This window comes from Notolepis coatsorum (genome assembly GCF_963971535.1).
Source record: "Notolepis coatsorum genome assembly, chromosome: 2".
Taxonomy (NCBI): domain Eukaryota; kingdom Metazoa; phylum Chordata; class Actinopteri; order Aulopiformes; family Paralepididae; genus Notolepis; species Notolepis coatsorum.
In genome coordinates this window covers 175,106,108-175,130,589 of record NC_140166.1, presented here as the reverse complement: position 1 = coordinate 175,130,589, position 24,482 = coordinate 175,106,108, and the positions used below count along the sequence as shown (strand labels likewise).

At 48.0% G+C, this 24,482-nt stretch overlaps 1 protein-coding gene across 1 annotated transcript in view; it reads left to right on the top strand.

Annotated features, from left to right (window-relative positions):
• oca2 (oculocutaneous albinism II) overlaps positions 1–24,482 on the top strand; it is a gene marked incomplete at its 5' end in the record, with an annotated part of 177,527 nt that overhangs the window by 102,349 nt on the left and 50,696 nt on the right. Inside the window, one exon of the mRNA XM_084308397.1 lies at positions 8,842–8,969. Coding sequence (XP_084164523.1) covers positions 8,842–8,969 — 128 coding nt within the window. The remainder of the gene's footprint in view (positions 1–8,841; positions 8,970–24,482) is intronic.

Genomic DNA, 24,482 nt, shown 5'->3' with positions numbered 1-24,482 from the left:
AGAGAGAGAGAGGGGGAGGGTGTAATAGTAGTCCAGAGTGAGAGAGAGGGGGGGGGGGGGGGTTGTAATATAGTAGTCCAGAGAAGGGGGGGGGGGGGGGGGTAATAGTATTACAGAGAGAGAGAGGGGGGGGTAATAGTTGTCCAGAGAGGGGGGGTAATAGTAGTCCAGAGAGAGACAGGGGGGCGTAATAGTAGTCCAGAGAGAGGGGGGGGGGGGGGGGGTAATAGTTGTCCAGAGAGGGGGGTAATAGTAGTCCAGAGAGAGACAGGGGGGCGTAATAGTAGTCCAGAGAGAAGGGGGGGGGGGGGGTAATAGTATTACAGAGAGAGAGAGGGGGGGGGGGTAATAGTTGTTCAGAGAGGGGGGGGTAATAGTAGTCCAGAGAGAGACAGGGGGGCGTAATAGTAGTCCAGAGAGAAGGGGGGGGGGGGGGGGGGGTAATAGTAGTCCGTCCAGACAGAGAGAGAGGGGCCATCGTAGTGTGTACCTGCTCACTAGCCGAACAGATGCTCTACACGGCCGTGGCAGTGTGTGGTCATCTAAGGCTTGCTGTGACCACGCAAGTCATGTTGTGGTGTATTCCACTGTGTCTCTGTTTTCAGTGCACTGCCGCCTTCAGTCAGTCAGCGTGAGCCTTTTTTACCTGCGAGATCAGAGAAAAGCTGCCAACTGAGCAGGAATTGAAGAATCGCTAATTGGGAGGAGAGAACGGATGTGTTGATGTAACACTGGGCATTTGCTGCTGTCCTAAACAAACACATGCATGTTTTAAAGATGTGTTAGGAAGAAATCGATAAACCAATTTTGTCACAAATGGATGGGTTTTGTTGTTTTTCAACGCGGCTGTCAGAACGTTTTTATAAAACATTTTTACAACCTATGTTTTGATAATGCGTTATTAGATCTACAACCCATTGCAATATAGGACCGTTATGCTACAGTATAAGGCAGGCATTAAAGCGTTCCGTCTTGAGACGGATCTCCGTCAATTTGATTATTTATATAATATTTTGACGAACCCACACCCATTTCTACTTCAAGGAAAATTATGAGGGGCATAAGACTGACTAAATAGACTACAAAGAACACATTTCTGAATTTATTTTCAAAATAGCGCCCTCTAATGCAAAGATCTGAAATGTTACATATATGTCACATTGGGCGTTAATCATTAAACTTATTCCTAATTCCCATGTAGTGCACTACATGGTACTACAGGGTACTACAGGGTACTACAGGGTACTACATGGTACTACATGGCACTACATGGTACTACATGGTACTACAGGGTACTACATAGCACCACATGGTACTACAGGATACTACATGGTACTACATGGTACTACATGGCACTACATGGTACTACAGGATACTACATGGTACTACAGGGTACTACATTTTAAGGTGATATGCCCGGTGTGACGTATGTGTCACAGCGATTTTTATCAATTGTTTTCTTTATCATTTTATTCATGTGTTCACAACAGGTTATATATCATAAAGACCATGTTATCCAATCCAATCCAATCCAATCCAATCCAACTTTATTTATAAAGCGCTTTAACAGCCACAGGGGCACAAAGTGCTGTACAGAGGGAGCATATTAAAAACTATAAGCAGCACTAAAAATAGATAAAAAAAATAAATCCTGTGGGAAACACATTCAAATTTTTTAGGCCTGTGGGTTTCAAGTTTCTTTAATAGTTGTCATACAGAAGTACAGAATACTTTTATACAAAATGCTTCTTACTGTTGCGCTCCAGAGACTGTGCAAGACAAGATAAGTATGAAATAAAATAACATAGTAAAATTAGAAGTAAAAAAGTAAAAAAAATTAGGTCACAGGGTAGGGCGTTCCACATTGTTGTGGCATAATTGCGAAATGTGTTTAGTCCCTTGTTTGTACGATAACAAGCCTTTTAGTTCATGGTTCAAAGTAATGGGGAAAGGGTGCTAGCTCGCCATCAATCAGAAGCTAGCCACAAGACTTGCATTCACGCTCTCCAGCACACAGCCTCCCTGCCTGGCACAACAACCACAACAGTAGGGTCTATAGTCACAGTCAGGACAGTAGCTCTACAAGTAGGCTCCCTTAAAACGGTAACGCTATTAAAAAAAAAGAAAATACAGTGGAGGTTAAAATAAGAATATGACTTGGCCTGAAAAAAAGTTCAGTCAGGAGAATTTCTTTTTGCTTTAATCCCTGGCTATAAGGCCGATAGCAGCATCGTTTCACTAACTGATCACGAGAGGCTGCACTGAGATACTGTTATATTATCATACTGGCCAATCGCGTCTCGCTCTTCGCCATTATGAAATATCTCTTATCTCCTAGCACATAATGTGCTCACGAACAAACAAATGCACTCACATGCACGTGACCAGGCCACGCCCCCGCGTCCCACTATATGACGCCGGACATGGTCACACTCTACCTTCCTCTTTTTTGTTTCCAACACGGAAGTAGCAGTGCACTCCGTGAACTAGCTGTTATGAAAACGCAGGGAGAAATTACACAATGTTGGTTTTCGCCAGAAGTTCACCAGCCCCTGGAATCTTCTCGGCACATCCTAAACAGCGCAACGGGCCTGTCCTGGGTTTTCCTCGTCTCGTGACAGCGGACTGAGGGACATTGTGCGACGGTTAGCAGCCGAGCTAAGTCATGCACGGGTAAGGCCTGCGTTGTCAGGCATTGATACTAACATGAGTAATACTGCTCGTTGTCCCATGAGACAGCCGAGTGATGTATTGGCGCGAGGGGCAGGATATTTGGGAAAACATGGTCGTCATGACTCTGTTTTGGGTGTTTTCCCAGCTATCCTAGAGCGTGCGGCTAATGCTACAATGCTAGGACGCCATTCCTTTGTTCCCCGCCGAGGGCTGTCTTTACTAAAAGGTCTTTCCTCCTCCTCCTCCTCCTCCTCCTCCTCCTCCTCCTCCTCCTCCTCCTCCTCCTCCTCTTTTTTTTTTTTTTTTATTGATCTTTTTCCCCCTCCTTTTTCCTCCGATTTTCTCCCATCCCAATGTTAGTCGTTATGCCAATTCCCAATCCCCTTCCTGGTCGCTGCGCACTTACCCTCCACAGTCGGTCTGGGAGAGTGGAGGCTATCACATGCTTCCTCCGACACACGTCTAGCCAATCAACCGCTTCTTTTCACCTGGCCGCGCGGACTCTCACTGAGAGGGTGTAACGTGTGGAAGGATCACACTACCCCCCTTAGATCCTATCCGCGCTGAGCAGGCGCCCCGACTGAACTGTAGGAGTCGCTGTTTACAACGACCCGGACCGCCAGCTTTCCCACCCTCTAATACTGCCAATTGTATTAGTGTGAACGGCCAGCCAAGCTGGTGACAACGCCGGGAGCTGGATTCAAACAGGCGAATCCAGCGTCTCCGGCGTTGGTGACGAACGCAATCTCCGCTACGCCACCTGACTGCCCGGCGGTCTTCCCTCCTCTTAACCATTCATGCTGACGGTCAATCGGAGTCTAATGTTGGGGGTTTAACGGGGGCTTGTTTACCATTTACATGGGTGGATGGGCTGAGGCTCAGGGCTGGTGTGCTTTTTGTGAATCTATGAATTGTGTGGACGGGACTGGTGTTTTTCTCTGGTCTGCATCCCCTTAACAATTGTGTGTGTGGGCTAGCCCATTCTGCAGTGTGTTAGTGGAGTTTTCGGTCATTTATTCATTTACCCCTTCATGGGTGCACACCACAGTGGAGGTTGCTGCATGCCTACTAGTGAGGCAGTGCTTCACTAGTAGTAGACTTTGGTCTGCAGCCACCACTGGTGTTCCGTGCTTGTGAAGCAGGTGGCATCAGTCCTTTGCCTCTGACATGGTGGAACGGTGTCCTGCCCGGCCGACGCCATGAGGCGAGTTGGCCCGGCAGGTGGCTGGTGGGCTGTTAAAGCCTATACCGCCGCGGTATAGAATTAGCAGCGACTGGCAACATTGTTCAAATTGCTATTTTTTCTGTAAAAAATGGTGTCTGTGGTGGGGCCTTAGGGCCAGCCGACGTCAAAACATCGCGCTAGGTTTTGAGGTTATTCAGCTTTTGACCTAGCCGCAAGCTATAACCGCAGGGAGGGCTAGGATGCTGTCAACGCTTGTTCACAGACATCTTTGGTTGGAACAGTCTCCCCTTGAGGAGGAGAGAAGGTTTTTCCCTCCTCAGGGCTCCCCTATCCGCAGAGGGACTTTGGTCTTTCCGCAGGAGCGCGGGCGGTATTTGACCTAGGCCCCACACTGCCTCACACCGCGCAGCCAGAGGTGAGGGCGCGGCCTCGCCAGCGGCTGTGGCGAGGCCCCCGACCAGCGGCCATGTTTCCCCCGCCTGAGGTACCCTGGACACAAAGACAACAGGTGATCACAAGGCCGACAGCCTTGGCGGCCGAGGGATTGGCTACATTAGATGAGCACGCCCTAAAAAACCGTCGCCGTCTAGCTGTGTCTAGCTCGCTCTCCGGTCACTCCCCCCCCAACACCAGCGGGATATGGGCTCTGATTTGTTCCCATTGGCTGCGGGCTGCGTGCCTTCAGTGAAGCACAAGCGGCCCCACGTTTCGCTTCTCATGGGGACAGGGGCTGACACCCAGTTGCTGGGTAGGCCTGGGTCTGTCCGTGAGAATGCTGTGCTGTCAAGCGGCTCCCACGCCACACGTTCTGCGTCTGTGTTTTGTGAGCCTGGTGTTGTGTCTGTCAACGACGAAGGTTGTCAGCGGGGGAACTCGATGCCCAGGGGGTCGCAGCGTGAGTACCGGGCCGCCTATCTACGGTTCCTGGCGGACCAGCGCAAAGTGGCGGCTGGTGCGCTTTGGGATTATCATCACATATGGCTACAGCAGTGCCATATGTCGAGGTGGATGGAGAGAACGCTGAGGCGAGGACTTGTGTTGCAGTTTGCACAATCCCACCCTCCATTTTCAGGTTTGGTACAGACCCTATTGTCAGGGTCAACAGCAGTGACAGCTCTGGCCGACGAGATCCAATCTCTGTTTGGCGAAGCAAGCCATCGTCGTCGTCCCAAAGGAGGACGCGATGCGTGGCGTTTCCGCCCGGTATTCTCTGGTGCCCGAGAAATCAGGGGGGGGGGGGGGCGGTGTCCCATGGAAGGTTCAGAATGTTGACCGTCTCCCATCTGTTAGACGCTGTCAGGTGGGGGACTGGTTCGCCTCCATAGACCTGTAGGATGCGTATTCACATCCCTATCTTCCATCCTAGGGCTTACCTATGCTTCCTTTGCAGGGCTTAGCGTACGGGTACCAGAGGCTGCCGTTCGGCTACTCCCTGGCTCCCCGCATCTTCACCAAGTGCGTGGAGACCGCGCTGGGGCCTCTGCGTCGTCAGGGTTTACGAATTCTATTCTACCCTGGACGACGTTCCGGTCCTTGGCCGGTCAGGGTAGATCGCCAGGTCTCATACCAGGCAGGTGGTGCCTCACCAGCCTGGGTTTTGCTGTAGACTGGAAGTAGAGTACTCCTATTCCCAGTCAACGGGTGGAGTACTTGGGCTTTTTCTAAGCTCAAGGTCTATATGGGCATCCCTCTCAGAGCGGCGGCGAGTGGATGGTTCTCGGCGTGCTCGGGAGGTTCCGTCCTAGGTTCCGCTGGTGTGCCCTCACCAGTGGGGTCCCCGTGGGCAGCAGGCTGTCACACGTCACGGTTTTCACCGACGCCTCCCTCATGGGATGGGGGGGGGACGTGTCGGGCCAACGCAGTAGGGGGCAGCTGGCAAGACCATGCTGCCCGGTCTGCACTACATTCAATGTGTTGGAATTGAAGGCAGTCCTTCTGGTCCTCAAACGGCTCTGCCACCTTGTGGTGGGCAAGCATGTTTTGGTCAGGATGGACAACACAACATCAGCGTCGTATATTGTCAGACAGGGAGTCTGCACCGGGCGGCGGTCGGGCTCTGGCTATGGGCGTTGTCCATCTGCGCTGCCTGAGGGCTTGCCACATCCCCGGCAGGGAGAATGTGGGTGCAGGTGTGATGTCGCGGGGCGGTCCTCACCCTGACGAGTGGGGACTATGTCCAGACATAGTCGGGCAGGTCTGGGACCGATTCCGTGGCCGTCAGGGATTCTGTACGCATTCCCCCCCTTACACCTGATAGCTCAGCTGTTGGGGCGGGTACGTCGGGAGCGCGGGACTTGGTCCTGGTCGCGCCGGGCCCTGATTCAGCTCTTGGTGGCCCCGCTGTGGCCTGTTCCGTGGTCACCGCGGGCCCTCTCTCAGGCACGCGGAACTCTGTTCTGCCTCTTGTTCTGGGGCAGCCTCTAGGCTTGGCTGCAGTGTGAATCTGGTGGGGATGCGTCTTGACTGTTCTGTGGTTAACGCTATCCGGTATGCGCACGCTCCGTCCTCTACCGCGGCTTACGCTGGGGAGTGGCGTATGGTCGAGTGTGGGGGCAGAACATTGTTTAGCCACACTCTCGTGGAACATTCCTGCTTGGCGCTTGGCGTCTCAAGCCTGTGGAACGTTCTCTGTCTCCGAGTGGGACCTCCAACTGGTCCTGGGCCAGTTGTCGGAGGCCCCGTTTGAGCCTCTTGAGCAGGCGCCATTGGATCAGCTGTCTTTGAAGACCCCGTTCTTTTTGGCCATCACCTCCGCTAAGCGCGTGGGTGAGCTGTGTGCTCTCTCGGTGCGGCCTGAGTGCCTGTCTATTCGGCCGATAGCGGTGCGACTCTGAGGCCTAATCCAGTCTTCGTGCCAAAGAATATCCGGAGCTCTTTTCGCTCCAGGGATATTGTGGTTCAGGCGTTCGTCCGCCTCCTCACGCCAGTCGTGTCCTGTCCGTGCACTGGGGGTTTACCTCAGGACTCTGGCTCTCAGGGCTTCCGTTCAACTGTTTGTTTGTTACGGTGGCCTTTGCGCGGGTGAGGCACTGTCCAAGCAGCACCTGTCACATTGGTTGTGCGGGGGCATTGCCTTTTGCTGCACGTTGGCTGGACAGGTCCCCCCTCGGGCTGCTGCCCTGTTAGGGGGGGCCTCGTGGAGGACATCTGCTGTGGCCTTCTGGTCCTCCCCGGGTCCCTTCGTTAGGTCTTACCTCGTGGACATGACTGGGGGTTCTGTCTCCCAGGCGGTTCTGAGGTCTGGGACCTCTCCTGCGTCCCACCATTTGGGGGTGCTGTGTCACACGTGGTCCCGCCTGTGCTGTGCGTTTTTCAGGGGTGTCTGGTTCCCCCTTTTTCGCACTTTGGTGGAGTTGACTGCCTCCCCCCCTTCGTTAGGACGGGCGGGTGGACGGGACTCCCCTCCTCCCTGGTTGGGGCTTACGGGCCCTCAGGGGGTACACTTGTCGGGCCACGCGTCTGCTCTGCCCCATATCTCATAATGGCGAAGAGCGAGACGCGATTGGCCAGTATGATAATATAACGAAAGCTTATCCTATAACCTAGTTATATGAATACTGGCTGAGCGTCTCGCTCTTAGCGCTCTGAGGTCCCTTGGTTGGGTTTTCAGTGTTGGAAATCATTCTGAGGAAGGTAGAGTGTGACCATGTCCGGTGTCATATAGTGGGACGCGGGGCGTGGCCTGGTCACGTGCATGTGAGTGCATTTGTTTGTTCGTGAACACATTATGTGCTAGGAGATAAGAGATATCTCATAATGGCGAAGAGCGAGACGCTCAGCCAGTATTCATATAACTAGGTTATAGCATAACCTTTCGTTATGTATGACAACTTCCTTAGTTTTACTTACATTCATCTCTAAGGAACTTTCTTTACACCAGTTCAGGAGAGATGACACATAGTCCCTGTATGTACCCCCTCTCATAGTATCCCCCTTCTTCAGTAAGGCAACCAAGGCCATATCGTCTTCACACAAATCAAAATGAGAGCAACATGGCATGCGGCACAATAATGTTTTTTATCTCGATTATCTTGTTTTAATGATCGTGGTAAGCCAACATCGGAAGTTAAATAGAAATTCGATCAATTGCCCAGCCCTAGCTGAGACATACTGGAAGCGGGATGCGTGCAGGAGGAAAGCCGGACGGACGCCAAACGACACCTGCTTCACTTCGACGCCGGACGTGCCCAACGTAGAAAGCCGTGTGTGGCACATGGAGGGGTGTAGGGTTAGAATCTGCGTCGTCCTGCGCAAAGATAAACTTGGTTGCAAGATAATAAATAAAATACATTTGTGTCATTAAAAAAAAGAAAAAAAAACTTTCACGGCGACAATACAGAAGGTTATTAACCCTTTCACTGCCACACGACAAATGGTTAACTCTTTCACTACCACACTACAGACGGTTAACCGTCTGTAGTGTGGTAGTGAAAGGGTTAAACACAAATTAAAAGAATTCAAGTGAAAAGGAGGCCAGGTGGAACTAGTTAATCTGGGCTGCTTTAATGAACACGTTGTTCAGTCTTAATCAGTCTCAAGGAGTCTCCAAAATACCACGTGTATTGAATTGTACATTTCTTTGTCTTTACTTTCTTTTCAAACGCTGACTCAGCGTCTACGTGCTCACGGCTCTACGTGCTCACGGCTCAGACTATTGGACATTGGAATGTATGGATTTTTATGTTAGACTGTGGCAGGTATAGACTGTTTAACCCTTTCACACCGCCACACTACCAAACGGTTAGCCCTTTCACTGCGACAACACACAGAAGGTTAACCCTTTCACTGCCACACAACAGCAGGTTAACCCTTTCACTGCCACACTACAGAAGGTTAACCCTTTACTATCACACTACCGACGGTTAACTGTCGGTAGTGTGATAGTAAAGGGTTAACCTTCTGTCGTGTGGTAGTGAAAGGGTTAATGTGAAAGGGTTAATGTAAGCGGTTCCAGAAGTAAAAGAATGTTCCCTTTCTTCCAGGTTGGATCGCTATCCTCGGGGCCCTGTGGCTCCTGGTGCTGGCCGACATCCAGGACTTCGAGATCATCCTACACCGGGTGGAGTGGGCCACGCTGCTCTTCTTCGCTGGCCTGTTCGTTCTGATGGAGGTATACCTACTATGTACTACAGTATGCCTATATTATTACCTACTATGCTACTACTACAGTATGTCTATACTACTATGCACAGAGTGTAGCACTCAAGTGACTTGTTGTACACAATTTGCAAATTGCTTTGGATAATAGCATCAGCTAAATTACTAAATGTAAACGTAAATATAAATCAACGAAAGATAATGCAGATTTATTTTGTACATAGTCTCACACATATGGCTTAACTCTAAACAGTTGTGCAAATATGCATTGGATCTGAATCCTTGTTTTATGTTAATGACAGCTCAACAATGGTTTATTGTTATTATTATTCATATGATTTAATTAATAATAATAACAATAATAATATTAATAATACTACATCAGACTTATATGGCGCTTTTCTGGGTACCAGAAGACGCTTTGCATGGTGGGGCTATATAAAAACAAATTAAAAACACTCTAATAAATTACACGCCAGCAAGAACACTGCGATCATCAGCTGCTGGACTACTAGAGGCTCCCAGAAACAGTCAAAAGAGGATCGGTAATGCAGCCTTTATCAACTATGCCCCAAAACTGTGGAACAAACTACCCCAAAACATCAGGGAAGCCAACTCGCTAGACATCTTCAAAAGACAGCTTAAAACCTATCTCTTTGCTCAGGCATTTCAATGAAACATCAGGGATATCCAGACACAAATTGTACTTATGTAACTGAGGGGTACAATTCCCTGACTGTATTACTAGATATGATACTTACTACCACTACCTTTGTACTTAATATTCGGCCACCCAGTACTCGGCATAAATATATTATGATGAACACTGTCACGTAGATGAAACGGATCCAACACAAATGTACGAATTAGAAATAGGTCTTTATTTCTACACAGCGATGGTGTGTAGAGCAAGCACTTAATCAAATCAATCACATTTATGAATGGGAATTAGTATGCACTTTTATGGCAAGAGTATTCGTCGGTATATCAATAGAGAATGTCCAATCTCTGAAGGCGCAGGTGGTACATATACGACCTGGAATAGTTAAGGAATAACAGCAATGATACTTTAATGATTATAGACTGGATACACTAGGGGGGGTTAATCCGGTCGCTTGTAAGCCGACAGGAGTAGGAAGGGGGGGGGGGTAGAGTCCGGCTGCCTCATCCGGCCAAGGGTATCCCAGGTGAACCCACTGTAGTGCCGTTCAATGCGCCGGCGATCCTTGGACCACAGATGAAAGCAGGTGGACTCTCTGTGAGCCGGCTCTCTCCGGTCCACGGGGGAGAGACGTGAAGCGACCTCGTCTTGCAGAGCGTCTCCTCACCTTGCGTCCTCTCCAGGGGGGGGGGTTCCAACACACGGCAGTGTCGGGGGTCTTTATCCATGGAATAATCAACGTATACAAAGCATGATCCGTGCCTGGGAAGGCGGGCTGTCGTCGGTAGAATAATCCGGTATACAGGTCCACTCGCTCGTCGGCTCTGGGGCTCCTCGGGTGCAATCTCACATGGGGTCGATCATCCTGGATAAACAGCCAGTTTTCTGCCCGAAACGATGGGGTACTGACTACGGTAGTATTCTCACCGCACGAAGCACTATATATTAACAGACTATTATTAGCTTAATAGACTACGTCCAACTCGACGATATAGTGCCAAATATGACTATTCAAATATTAATATACACGATGTCTCAATACCGATGGTAGGCCGAACTTGGCCTTACTCCCACACGTGGCGTCGCGGGGAGGCTTTACGTCTGTGACTCTATTGGAGGGTAAGAAACTGGACTGAAAAGGAAGTCCTACTTTAGTAGCGCAGTATATATACGCACTATGAACAAATAGTCCCATTAGTGGTGCGGTAGCCAGATTCCTACGCGGAACTAGGACTTGTTCGTACATGTTGAGCGGTACGTTTGAACTGGGTCTGGGGGGTATGGCAGCCTGGCACCAAGGTCTCGACCAATAGTAGAATGGAGACTATTATGGGATGTTCAGTAGGCTAGAATGGATATTCAATGCATATTGTACAAGGAATATACAAGGGATATCAGGGAATATTAGAGAATATACAAATACAATTAAATATATATATATATAATAAATATATATATTCGGTTTAATCTGGCCCTTCACAACAGCCACCCCCTGATTGGTCCCAGACCTAATCAGTTAAGCAGAGACAGATTAATCGCGTTGTCTATTTACACATAAGGGTTTGCTGTAGGGGTCAGTCAACTTCACAAAGTCATAGGGTTATAGGGTCATGGTCATCATCGATTGTGTCTGGGAGTCGGGGCAGTTCTATGAGCCTCGCCACGGGACGGGTGTAAGTGCGACCCTGGACAAGCACTTCAGCTGCTCGGACCTTGCCGTCGGCACCGGTGATCACTTTGCTTACGCGGCCGGCCGGCCACATAGCTCTGGGCAGTGATTGATCAATAATCATGACGACTGTTCCTTCTGTCAAATTGTCTCTCTCCTTTACCCACTTCTGGCGGGTCTGTAGAGACGGTAGGTAGTGCAGTAGGAAACTGCTCTAAAACTTGTCGGCTAATACTTGGCTGTACCTCCACATTCGTCGGCCGTTCGCTTCTTCAGGCCGGTACATTGTCTGGGGTAATGCAGGATCTAGCCGCCCCATCAGGAGTGTGTTGGGGGTAACTGGGTAGATAACAGTGCTCAATCCACAGAACACAGGCTTCTTATTCTCAGCCTCCTCCTGACTGGCTTTCCTCGGGATAGGCGTGGGCCACTCTCCTTCCGGGAGCTTTAGGAATGCTGGGCCGTCACTGTAGACATTGCGACGGGTGAGGTCATCTAGGGGCATTCCCCGGGTGATGACGTCAGCTGGGTTCTGTTTTGTATCAACGTAGCGCCACTCTGTTTCTCCGGTTAACTCTTCGGTCAAGTCTTGAATCTCGGCGACTCTGACTCCCACGAAGACTTTGTACTTGCATGAGTCCGATTTGATCCAGGCGAGTACTGTCGTGGAGTCTGACCACAGGATTGTTCTAGACACCGGTATGGTGAGTTCACGTTGGATGAGCGTGGCTAGGTGCGCTCCGGCTAGGGCTGCGCAGAGCTCTAGACGTGGGATAGATTGTTGCTTGCGTGGGGCTATTCTCGAGCGGGCGAGGACAAATGCTGTGTAGATCTCTCCCCCCTTTTCTTGGGCCCGCAAGTAGGCTACTGATCCGTATGCGACCTCTGAGGCGTCACTGAAGACGTGTAAGTCCATTTTACATGTCTCTGGCCTCACCGTGGGTGGGAAGTAGCTTCGGCGCATATTAACGCCTGGGAGTGAGTGGAGCTCCATCTCCCACTCTCTCCAGGTGGATGCAAGGTGTGCGGGAATGGGGTCGTCCCAGCCCTGGTCCTTGTCCCACAATGCTCGTACAATCATTTTTGCCCTGGTGGTGTACGGTAGAATACATCCTAGCGGGTCATATTGTCGGGCGAGTGTTGTGTACACACTCCGTCTGGTGGTCGGCGCCGCCGCCGGCCTTCCCTGCTCCGTAGTCAGGGGCTTGTGTCTGTAGTGAAGCGAATCTGTTTTGAATCGCCACACCAATCCCAGGGTCATCTCCTGGGCTTCTCCCGGGATTGTAGCCATCCAGGTCTCGCTGCTGGCTGCCTTGTCCTCGGAGGAGAGGCTGCGCAGTACTTGCGGATCGCTGCTGGCCCACTGCCTGAGATCAAAGCCGCCTTTGATCAATGAGGCGCAGAGTTTAATCAGGAGAGCCTCGGCTTCTTCCTGGGTTGAAAGGCTTTGTAGACAGTTGTCTACGTAGAAGCTGTTCTTTACGCTGTGTCGGACCTCTTCGTCCGCTGCTGGGTCCTCTGCTACATGTTTCTGTAGTGCAAATGTAGCACAGCAGGGGCTGCACGTCGTTCCGAAGGGGAGGACTTCCCATTGGTAGATGGCTGGGTGCTCATCTCCTGGCTTCTCTCTCCATAGGAACCGTAACAGGGGCTTGTCCTCCTCTACTAATCTCACCTGCAGGAACATTCCTTTAATGTCCCCGCTGATGGCCACCTTTTCCTGGCGGAAGCGGAGTAGAACGCCGAGTAGGGAGGGGCCGAGTGTGGGACCGGGCAGTAACTCTTTATTCAGATTTTGGGATCCGATCTGGTAGCTGCAGTTAAATACTATGCGGTCTTTACCGTTGTGATGGACCTTGTGGTGAGGCACGTACCACGATTCAGTGGTCTGGTCAGCCTCTTTAATGTCCATCTTTGTGACGTGTCCCGCTGTGATGAGCTTCTCAATCTCAGCGCGGTATACACTCTCTTGGGCGGGGTTCTTGGCTAAGCGCCGCTCCGTGTTCAGCAGGTACCGTTCTGTGGCGTCTGTCTTGGCGTGGAAAGTAGGCATTCCTTCTCGCCGCAGGAGTGGCGTGGCGTATCTCAACACGCCGTTGACCGGGACTCTCTTGGTCCCTGTCTCGAGGAGGTGAATGGCGTAAATGTCATCTTTAGAGCGAATGTCTTTCCTTCCGTTCTTAAAGGGCATTTGTTCCAAGGTCCATAACCGCTCTACGTGTTGCAGGAGTGCGGTTTCTCCCTCTGTGACTCGGTAGTGGAGACATCTAGTGGCTGTACTTCGGTTGAGAGATTTGGCGAGCGGGCCTTGGAGAGTCCATCCCAAACGGGTCTCGACTGCTGCAGGACAGCCTCGGGGTCCGGTATGAACCCGGTCTATCGGGACAATGAGGTCTGCATGGTCGGAGCCTATCAACAGGGTCGGCATAGCATTGTCTATGAGCGGGATCGGTAACTTGCGCAGATGTGCATATTTCTCCATCAGCTTGGCGACGGGGTATGTGTACCGCGACAGTCCTATTTCTTGGCTGGTGAAAGCTTCTGTAATCTGGTACCGTCGCTCAGGCTGGCCGCTTGCTGCGATAGAGAATGAGACATTCTCGCCCTTTATCGTCTTCAAATCTCGTCTTATTGTCCGAATTGTCATTTGGGTTTCGCTTCCCCGCAGCCCTAGCTGGGCCGCAGCGGAGGCGAGCAGAAGGGTCTTCTCTGACCCGTCATCGAGGACGGCGTAAGTGTCCAGGACTTTATTCTGCTAGCTTAGTGTCACACGCACTACTTTTAGGAGTACTCGGGCTCCACTGCTGCTGGCGGGATCGATGTACATGACGCTCGCTTTGCTGCTGGATGGTGCGGGTGAAGGGCGCCGTCTGTTACTGTCGTGAAGTATGTCCAGATGGGCTCCATCGCACTTGGTGCACCTTTTCTTTAAGCGGCATTCGGCTGCCATGTGTGAGCGCGCACAGCGAAAGCAGCGCTTGTTGGACTTTATCCATTGACTTGCTTCCTCCGCGTTCAGCTTGGGGAAGGAGTCACATTGCGCTAGCCAGTGTTCTTTCTCACAGTAGGGGCACACTATCTTCCACTTCTCCGTTCTGGAGGGGGTACTGTGGCTCCTGCTGCTCGGTACTGACTCCGATTGGTGCATCACAGTCACCGATCTTCTTCCATCATTTAGTCGTCTGGTTCCTTCTCTGGAGCCAGGGGTGCTCCGTCCGAATGTATCTAGCCGTAGGCTGCTGACTTCTCTCGCCAGGAAGTCTGCTAGATCGAGGAGGTTCGGTTCGGGGCCATTCGGGTCTCGGTGGTCTCTCTGCCGCCTAAAACGCTCCTGTCGAGCGGGCGGCAGCTTCTCCAAGATCCTTTCCACATTTGAGTTGGCGTAAAGTTCATGCCTCCCCTTCTCTCTCTGCGCTCCCAACATCCCTACCAGGGACTGCACTCTGATGGACAGGTCGTCCAGTGCTCGATTGTCTATTGCTGGGGGTAAGCGGTCGATGTGTCGGATCTCCTGGATCACGTAATCCCATATGCGCCCATACCTCTGGTCCAATGCTACCAGCGCTGCTGTGTATGGGGTGGTGGAAGTCGCGTAGGCGAGCGCTATATTATGTGCGCGGGGTACCTTTAAGTGCTTCAGTAGGATGGCGTATTTATGGCGTTCATCCAATACATCCACCAACATGGTCTCCAGACACATGCAGAGTTCTGTATACTGGGCACGGTTCTCTTGGGTGAAGTCGGGTACCATAGGCGTGCCAATGTATGACGCTGACTGTGGATACATCGGCGAGCGTTGGGGGAGAGGCCTCCTAGGCGAGTCTCCTCCCGCTCCTTGGTATGGGCTGGTACCGGCAGTGTACCATGGCCCGCTTGTCCAGGTGCTGTTCCTCGGTGCGGGTCGTGCGTCGTGCTCGCCCGGGTATAGAGTCGGGGGTCTGTAGCGCAGCTCCGCGGGAGTATAGCCTGGGCTGTACCGGACCTCCTGGTCCGGTAGAGTACTGTGCTGTCGTCGGGCGTGGTTCTCCTCCTCTTCCTCTTCGTCTTCAGTTAGGTCATCCAGTGCTTGTAGTCTCTGGTTTAGCCTCTCCACAGGATATGCTGCTCCTTCCCGGTTGCTAGGTCTCGCTTGGACCGGTGGGGGGAGGTGGTCTGTGGGGGGTATAGACCTCGTCTGTTGGTCAAGTTCAGGGTTGTTTACTCGGCTAGGGGATGCCGCCCTGGAGGTGTGTCTAGACGAGTTCCTGGAGCCTCTGCTCTTCTTCGCTCCGCTGCTGGATCTGCAGTCGGTCGCGTTCAGCAGCGGCGTTCAGGCTGATGAGGAAGGCCTGCTGTAGGGTCCTCTCTGCCTCGCTGGGAGAAGGCGGTTGTATAGGGGAGCCTTCCCTCGGGGTACTCCTTGCGGAGCCTTGGAGCTCTATCTCCACGGTGCTCTCCCCGTCTTCTTCCGTGCCGAGTTCTCTCTCGGTAGCGTTGTATTCCTCCCGGGACTTATCGGGGACTACTTCTTCAGTACTGGCGGGGTGTGAAGTCATGTCTGGTTCCCACTGGTCCCCACCGTGAACTTGGTCAGTTACATTAGAACCCGTAGGGGCCTCTATGGTCGGGGTAGTCTGGGCGTTGGGGTTAGACATACTTTTACTTTCTAGTTTTACCGCGTTTACTGTTAGTAGAAGACTAGGTTGTTGACTGACAGCGTAAGCCTCTAAGTACTGAGGGAGCCGTCGTTCGCGCTGCGGGCGTTGGTTAGGAGGATCGTTTCGTGGAGTGTTCATCATAGGCCATTTCAATATTAATAACACTATATTAATATTACACTAATTACCCTCCGGCTCGAAGGACCAATTGTAACTGAGGGGTACAATTCCCTGACTGTATTACTAGATATGATACTTACTACCACTACCTTTGTACTTAATATTCGGCCACCCAGTACTCGGCATAAATATATTATGATGAACACTGTCACGTAGATGAAACGGATCCAACACAAATGTACGAATTAGAAATAGGTCTTTATTTCTACACAGCGATGGTGTGTAGAGCAAGCACTTAATCAAATCAATCACATTTATGAATGGGAATTAGTATGCACTTTTATGGCAAGAGTATTCGTCGGTATATCAATAGAGAATGTCCAATCTCTGAAGGCGCAGGTGGTACATATACGACCTGGAATAGTTAAGGAATAACAGCAATGATACTTTAATGATTATAGACTGGATACACTAGGGGGGGTTAATCCGGTCGCTTGTAAGCCGACAGGAGTAGGAAGGGGGGGGGGGGTAGAGTCCGGCTGCCTCATCCGGCCAAGGGTATCCCAGGTGAACCCACTGTAGTGCCGTTCAATGCGCCGGCGATCCTTGGACCACAGATGAAAGCAGGTGGACTCTCTGTGAGCCGGCTCTCTCCGGTCCACGGGGGAGAGACGTGAAGCGACCTCGTCTTGCAGAGCGTCTCTTCACCTTGCGTCCTCTCCAGGGGGGGGGGTTCCAACACACGGCAGTGTCGGGGGTCTTTATCCATGGAATAATCAACGTATACAAAGCATAATCCGTGCCTGGGAAGGCGGGCTGTCGTCGGTAGAATAATCCGGTATACAGGTCCACTCGCTCGTCGGCTCTGGGGCTCCTTGGGTGCAATCTCACATGGGGTCGATCATCCTGGATAAACAGCCAGTTTTCTGCCCGAAACGATGGGGTACTGACTACGGTAGTATTCTCACCGCACGAAGCACTATATATTAACAGACTATTATTAGCTTAATAGACTACGTCCAACTCGACGATATAGTGCCAAATATGACTATTCAAATATTAATATACACGATGTCTCAATACCGATGGTAGGCCGAACTTGGCCTTACTCCCACACGTGGCGTCGCGGGGAGGCTTTACGTCTGTGACTCTATTGGAGGGTAAGAAACTGGACTGAAAAGGAAGTCCTACTTTAGTAGCGCAGTATATATACGCACTATGAACAAATAGTCCCATTAGTGGTGCGGTAGCCAGATTCCTACGCGGAACTAGGACTTGTTCGTACATGTTGAGCGGTACGTTTGAACTGGGTCTGGGGGGTATGGCAGCCTGGCACCAAGGTCTCGACCAATAGTAGAATGGAGACTATTATGGGATGTTCAGTAGGCTAGAATGGATATTCAATGCATATTGTACAAGGAATATACAAGGGATATCAGGGAATATTAGAGAATATACAAATACAATTAAATATATATATATAATAAATATATATATTCGGTTTAATCTGGCCCTTCACAACAACTTACCTGCACTATTCTTACCCTGCTTACTTTTATACACTGCCTATCAAATTCATGTGTCGGTTCTATGCTAATTTTATATGCACTGTAATTTTAAGAGAACTATCTTATCACACTTTTTACTTCTTACTGATGCACTGCTCTGTTGTATGTTAAATACCCTGTTGTATGTCCGTTCTATTTTATAATTTTTAGACTATTTTTAAACTGAATCATTTTAAACGATTTTTATTATTTGTATTACTGAATGAAACTGTAAACAGAGAGCCTATTGGGATGCTAGATCCTAATGTGAAAGAAACACTGATTTACCATACCTTGCTACCTGTCTATCTTTTTTATGCTCGCTTATGTCTGTATTTTTTACTGTTGTTAAGCACTTTGAACAGCAACCTCTGTATGAAAAGTGCTATACAAATAAAGTTATTATTATTATTATTATTATTATTATTATTATTATTATTATTATTATTATTATTATTATTATTATTATTATTATTATTATTATTATTATTATTATTATTATTATTATTATTATTATTATTATTATTATTATTATTATTATTAATAATGACACAATTATTCAAATAGATTTGTGTCAACAAGGGAGAGAAACAGCTGGGCCCCGTTCCTCGTACCTGGCTAACTGAGTTAGCCGGATAACTTTCGGTTAATTCTGACTTAAGCCGGACCTTCCGGCTCCCCGTACCTGGATTTTCCAAATCACCATGACAACAGATCCAAAAGTTTGAGCCTGGTCGAAAGCAGAGTTTAAGTTCAAGTTAGCCTGAACCATCGCCACGCCCCCGCAAAAAAGTGACAGCCCGTTTCCTGAAATTATTCCCACAGTCTACGATCTGCATTATACCATTCTGAATTACGTTTTTGTGCTCCATTCTTCCAGAGGGGGCTTTTGAAATGTAAAATAGACCCAAAATGCTGATACTAAATTCACTTTGTCCTAAATAATGCACGTTATATATACCGTGGCGCTCGCTCGGTGCGATGTACACATTATGACGTGGTTATTTTAATTGTAACTGGGATTAAGATGTCTGATGAGATGCGCTGTTTGACGGATTTGAGAAATTGAATGAGCCGTTGACGTCACATTAATGAATGAGGATAAAGAAATAAAACTTCATTCAAAATAAAGAATATTCTAAACACGGGTCTCTCGTTCATTAATGTATAAACAATGAATTTATCCCATCTGGCACAGTGGTGCAGCGGTAGTGCTCAAGCCTGCCAACCCAGCGACCGGGGTTCGAAACCCCGTGTTTCCAATATAATTTTTTTGAATATAATATTAATGATTATACGCCAAAGTAGCCTGGTTTTAAGTTAAAATATTATAAATCTACATGCATTGAGGATGTCATTCTTTATATAGCTCTCAACGTGCACCAAATTGAATTATTCCTATATTGCAAAAAGAAGGAAAAGACTAGGGTTTCGAACCCCGGTCGTCTGCGTGAAAGTCAAAAGAACAACCCGTTAGACCACAGTGGAGATAAGTTAAAGATCGACTATACATCAATCAATGGGTAAGAGAGCCGTATCGTAATTCTGTATAACAGTTTAACTAATTATTTTCGCTAGCAAGATCTCATTTGATTATTCAATCCAGCAGGCAAGTTTAAAGAAATATAATCTGATTGATTGAGGTAATGAGGGACTTAAAATTAGCCTATAGATAACGCATTTAACTTGTCGGCGAGGCGATTGAGCCGTATTGCAATCTGTCAATAAAGTTTTAAATCAATTAATCAATCAATGCCGTTAGAGAATCAGGATCTCTGCCATCGATACGTGCTGGCTTTTCACCTGAAGCGGCCGCGCGCACTTAGCCTGGGTCTCAAGTCTGAATCGAGTTAACGAGACTGAATCCACCTTCGAGGAACAGGAAAATCCCGGCTTCAAACATCGGGTTAACTGAATCTGGATAATGACATCTTGATCGACTTAGTTGAACCAGGTACGAGAAACAGGGCCCAGGTTAGTAGGGAAAGCCTGTGTGAAGAGGTGGGTTTTGAGGGCTGGTTTGAATGTTTGCAGTGTGAGGGCATTTTTATGTGGATTGGAAGTGCATTCCACAGAGAGGGGCCAGTAACAGAGAAAGCCCTGTCACCCCAAGTTCGGGGATTGGTCCAGGGGCCGGTTGACAGGAGGTTGGCGTCAGCAGACCTGAGGCGTCGGGAGGGGTGTGTTGTTGAAGGAGGTCAGACAGGTGGGGGGGGGGGGGGGGGGGGGGGGCAGGTTGTTGAGGGCCTTGTAGGTGGTGAGTACAATTTAGAAGTCTATCCTGTATTTAATCGGGAGCCAGTGGAGATCATGAAGGACTGGAGTGATGTGGTCTCTTACTGGTGAGTAGGTCATGAAGGACTGGGGTGATGTGGTCTCTTACTGGTGAGTACAGTAGGTCATGAAGGACTTGGGTGATGTGGTCTCTTACTGGTGAGTAGGTCATGAAGGACTGGGGTGATATGGTCTCTTACTGGTGAGTAGGTCATGAAGGACTTGGGTGATGTGGTCTCTTACTGGTGAGTAGGTCATGAAGGACTGGGGTGATATGGTCTCTTACTGGTGAGTAGGTCATGAAGGACTGGGGTGATGTGGTCTCTTACTGGTGAGTACAGTAGGTCCTGAAGGACTGGAGTGATGTGGTCTCTTACTGGTGAGTACAGTAGGTCCTGAAGGACTGGAGTGATTTGGTCTCTTACTGGTGAGTAGGTCCTGAAGGACTGGGGTGATGTGGTCTCTTACTGGTGAGTATGTTACTGGAGTTTATTGAGGAGTTTGTGGAGTAGTATAGGATACTGTTGCAGTAGTCAAGTCAGGATGTAACGAATGCATGAATGAGTGTTTCTGCAGCAGTGCGTGACAGTGATGGTTGGAGGCGGGCGATGTTATGGAGGTGGATGAAGGCTGTTTTGGTGATGTGGTTGACATGGGGGAGGAACGAGAGATGGGATAGGATCAAGGATGACTCCAAGGTTGCGGACTTGAGTGGAGGAAGTGACAATGGCACTATCGATGTTGAGGGAGAAATCCTGAGTGGAGCGGGTACGGGAGGTGGGGCCAATGATTATGATTTTGCATCCATGTTTTAATGTCAGGCAGGTGCTGTGGGCAGAAGGGGAGGCAGGTAGTTGGGTTCTGGTCCATGTCAGACTGTGCATCAAGCACGTGCATCAAGGAGGCAAAAAGGAACCAAATCCTGGTCAAAACAATGAGGCAGACTACAATATAGTTGTAATATATTTGTGAGCCATGCTAGCGATCTAAACAATCAATCCATGCCAAAGCTAGATACTGTATGTAAAAGGTGAAAGATTCACACTCACAGCCGTTTTAATTTGAAACAACTTTTAGTCAGGGGAGTGCCATGGTTTTTCCATAGAGCTCCATTATACTTTAGTCAGGGGAGTGCCATGGTTTCTCCATAGAGCTCCATTATACTTTTAGTCAGGGGAGTGCCATGGTTTTTCCATAGAGCTCCATTATACTTTTAGTCAGGGGAGTGCCATGGTTTCTCCATAGAGCTCCATTATACTTTTAGTCAGGGGAGTGCCATGGTTTCTCCATAGAGCTCCATTATACTTTTAGTCAGGGGAGTGCCATGGTTTCTCTATAGAGCCCTGTTGTATCTTTTAAGCAACACATTCACATGGGTATTGCTGAAAAAATTACTAATCCTGCAACCTCTATTGCTATTTTTCATGTCATTGAGCATTTCATTTACACAAAACAAGGATTCAGTGACCTCCGATGACATCACTGGAGAACATATTTATTACGTTACCATTGATTAGCATGAAAGTACTCGTTGTCTAGTATCAATGGCACATAATATGAAACGGTAGCCAGAAGTAACAAAAAGGTTTTAATAATAATTACCATTGGGTTTGAGGTTGCAGGAGTAACATAAAATGATAGCGCACAACAAAGGACAGGACTGTGCAGACAGGATCAGCCACCACACACAGGGGAGAACAAAACAGATATTCACAAGGGGATGATGAGAACAAGAAACACCTGGGCTGATTACAAATGGATACACTTGGGAGGGAAACGACAAAGAACTACACGAAGCCAAAACAAGGAACTACAACTAGACACCACACATAACACTGGAGAACACAGATCAGGGCCCCGTTCCCCGTACCTGGATAACTGAGTTAGCCGGATAACTTTCGGTCAAGTCTGACTTAAGCCGGACCTTCCTGTTCCCCGAAGCTGGATTGTCTAAATCACCATGACAACAGATCAAAAAGTTTGAGCCTGGTCGAGAGCAGGGTTTAAGTTCAAGTTAGCCGGATGAACCATCGCCACGCCCCCGCAAAGAAATGACAGCCCGTTTCCTGAAATTATTCCCACAGTCTACGATCTGCATTATACCATTCTGAATTACGTTTTTGTGCTCCATTCTTCCAGAGGGGGCTTTTGAAATGTAAAATAGACCCAAAATGCTGATACTAAATTCACTTTGTCCTAAATAATGCACGTTATATACCGTGGCGCTCGCTCGGTGCGATGTACACATTATGTGGTTATTTTAATTGTAACTGGGATTAAGATGTCTGATGAGATGCGCTGTTTGACGGATTTGAGAAATTGAATGAGCCGTTGACGTCACATTAATGAATGAGAATAAAGAGATAAAACTTCATTCAAAATAAAGAATATTCTAAACACGGGTCTCTCGTTCATTAATGTATAAACAATGAATTTATCCCATCTGGCACAGTGGCGCAGCGGTAGTGCTCAATCCTGGCAACCCGGCGACCGGTGTTTGAAACCCTGTGTTTCCAATATAATTTTTTGGAATATAATATTAATGATTATACGCCAAAGTAGCCTAGTTTTAAGTTAAAATATTATAAATCTACATGCATTGAGGATGTCATTCTTTATATAGCTCTCAACGTGCACCAAATTGAATTATTCCTACATCGCAAAAAGAAGGAAAAGACTAGGTTTCGAACCCTGGTCGTCTGCGTGAAAGTCAAAAGAAGAACCCGTTACACCACAGTGGAGATAAGTAAAAGATCGACCATACATCAATCAATGGGTAAGAGAGCCGTATCGTTATTCTGTATAACAGTTTAACTAATTATTTTCGCTAGCAAGATCTCATTTGATTATTCAATCCAGCAGGCAAGTTTAAATAAATATAATCTGATTGATTGAGGTAATGAGGGACTTAAAATTAGCCTATAGATAACGCATTTAACTTGTCGGCGAGGCGATTGAGCCGTACTGCAATATGTTAATAAAGTTTTAAATCAATTAATCAATCAATGCCGCTAGAGAATCAGGATCTCTGCTATTGATACATGCTGGCTTTTCAACTGGAGCGGCCGCGCGCACTTATCCTGGGTCTCAAGTCTGGTTTGAGTTAACGAGACTGAATCCACCTTCGAGGAACAGGAAAATCCCGGCTTCAAACATCGGGTTAACTGAATCTGGATAATGACATCTTGATCGACTTAGTTGAACCAGGTACGGGGAATAGGGCCCAGGATACAGGGAACAGACGAACAACCGAACAGGGTAACAAACATGGATACAAATACACCCACACAATATTCAACCTCAATAACTGTCAAACTAAATGAATGTGTGCAAAACCTTTTTAGGATATTTGTGAGATTATGTGCAAAATATATTAGCATTCTCTTCTGGTGAAGTTGAGTTGGAGCTTGCCCAGATAATCTGTGTACAACACACACTAAAGGCACTTTCAGACCTGCCTCGTTTAGTCCGGTTCCATCGAACCCTAGACCTTTTGGGGAGGTGAAAATCCACTATAATCGAGCTTAGGTCCGCACCAAACTACCTCACTCAGGTCCATCCATTTGAGGAGAACCCCGGAGAGATTTGCCTGAAGTGAGAACGCAGTCGGACCAAAGGCAGGAAAATATCCCATCACTATCAAAGTTGCTCTAAAACTCACACCCTGAATAGGCTGATACATGTTGTTGCTTTTAATGTTCATAATGAACTAGCCATATAATAAAGGCTTTTAATGTTCATAATGAACTAGCCATATAATAAAGGCTTTTAACGTTCATAATGAACTAGCCATATACTAAAGACTTTTAATGTTCATAATGAACTAGCCATATAATAAAGGCTTTTAACGTTCATAATGAACTAGCCATATAATTAAGACTTTTAACATTCATAATGAACTAGCCATATAATAAAGACTTTTAACGTTCATAATGAACTAGCCATATAAAAAAGGCTTTTAACGTTCATAATGAATTAGCCATTTAATAAAGACTTAACGTTCATAATGAACTAGCCATATAATTAAGATTTTAACGTTCATAATGAACTAGCTATATAATAAAGACTTTTAACGTTCATAATGAACTAGCCATATAATTAAGACTTTTAACGTGCATAATGAACTAGCTATATAATAAAGACTTTTAACATTCATAATGAACTAGCCATATAATTTCTTCCAATCCAAATTTTTTATCGGATTGTTCCCCCGATTCTGTCCAGAGAGCACCTTTGTTTTGAAAATACTGTACAATCATACTGAACACTGTAGCCCTCTCCCTGTCCTTTTTTAAATAGTCACAAATGTTTGATATAACAACAAATATGCAAAGGCATTCATTTTAACCCTTTCACTGCCACACTACAGAAGGTTAACCTTTTACTCCCACACTACAGACGGTTAACAAGCCTGCATGTACCTTTAACAAGCCCCCTCGCAAACGAAACCCAGAACTACAAGAACAGAAAGCGAGAGCTGTTACAGTCGGCTGTATTGATATTACATCGGCAGCGGCAGAATTGCAGACAGTGAGTTTAGGATATGTGCATTAATTATCTGCTTATCTTCTCATCCACGAGCCTCCAAGTGAACGGATGAAGGGAAAAGGGAAGTCGT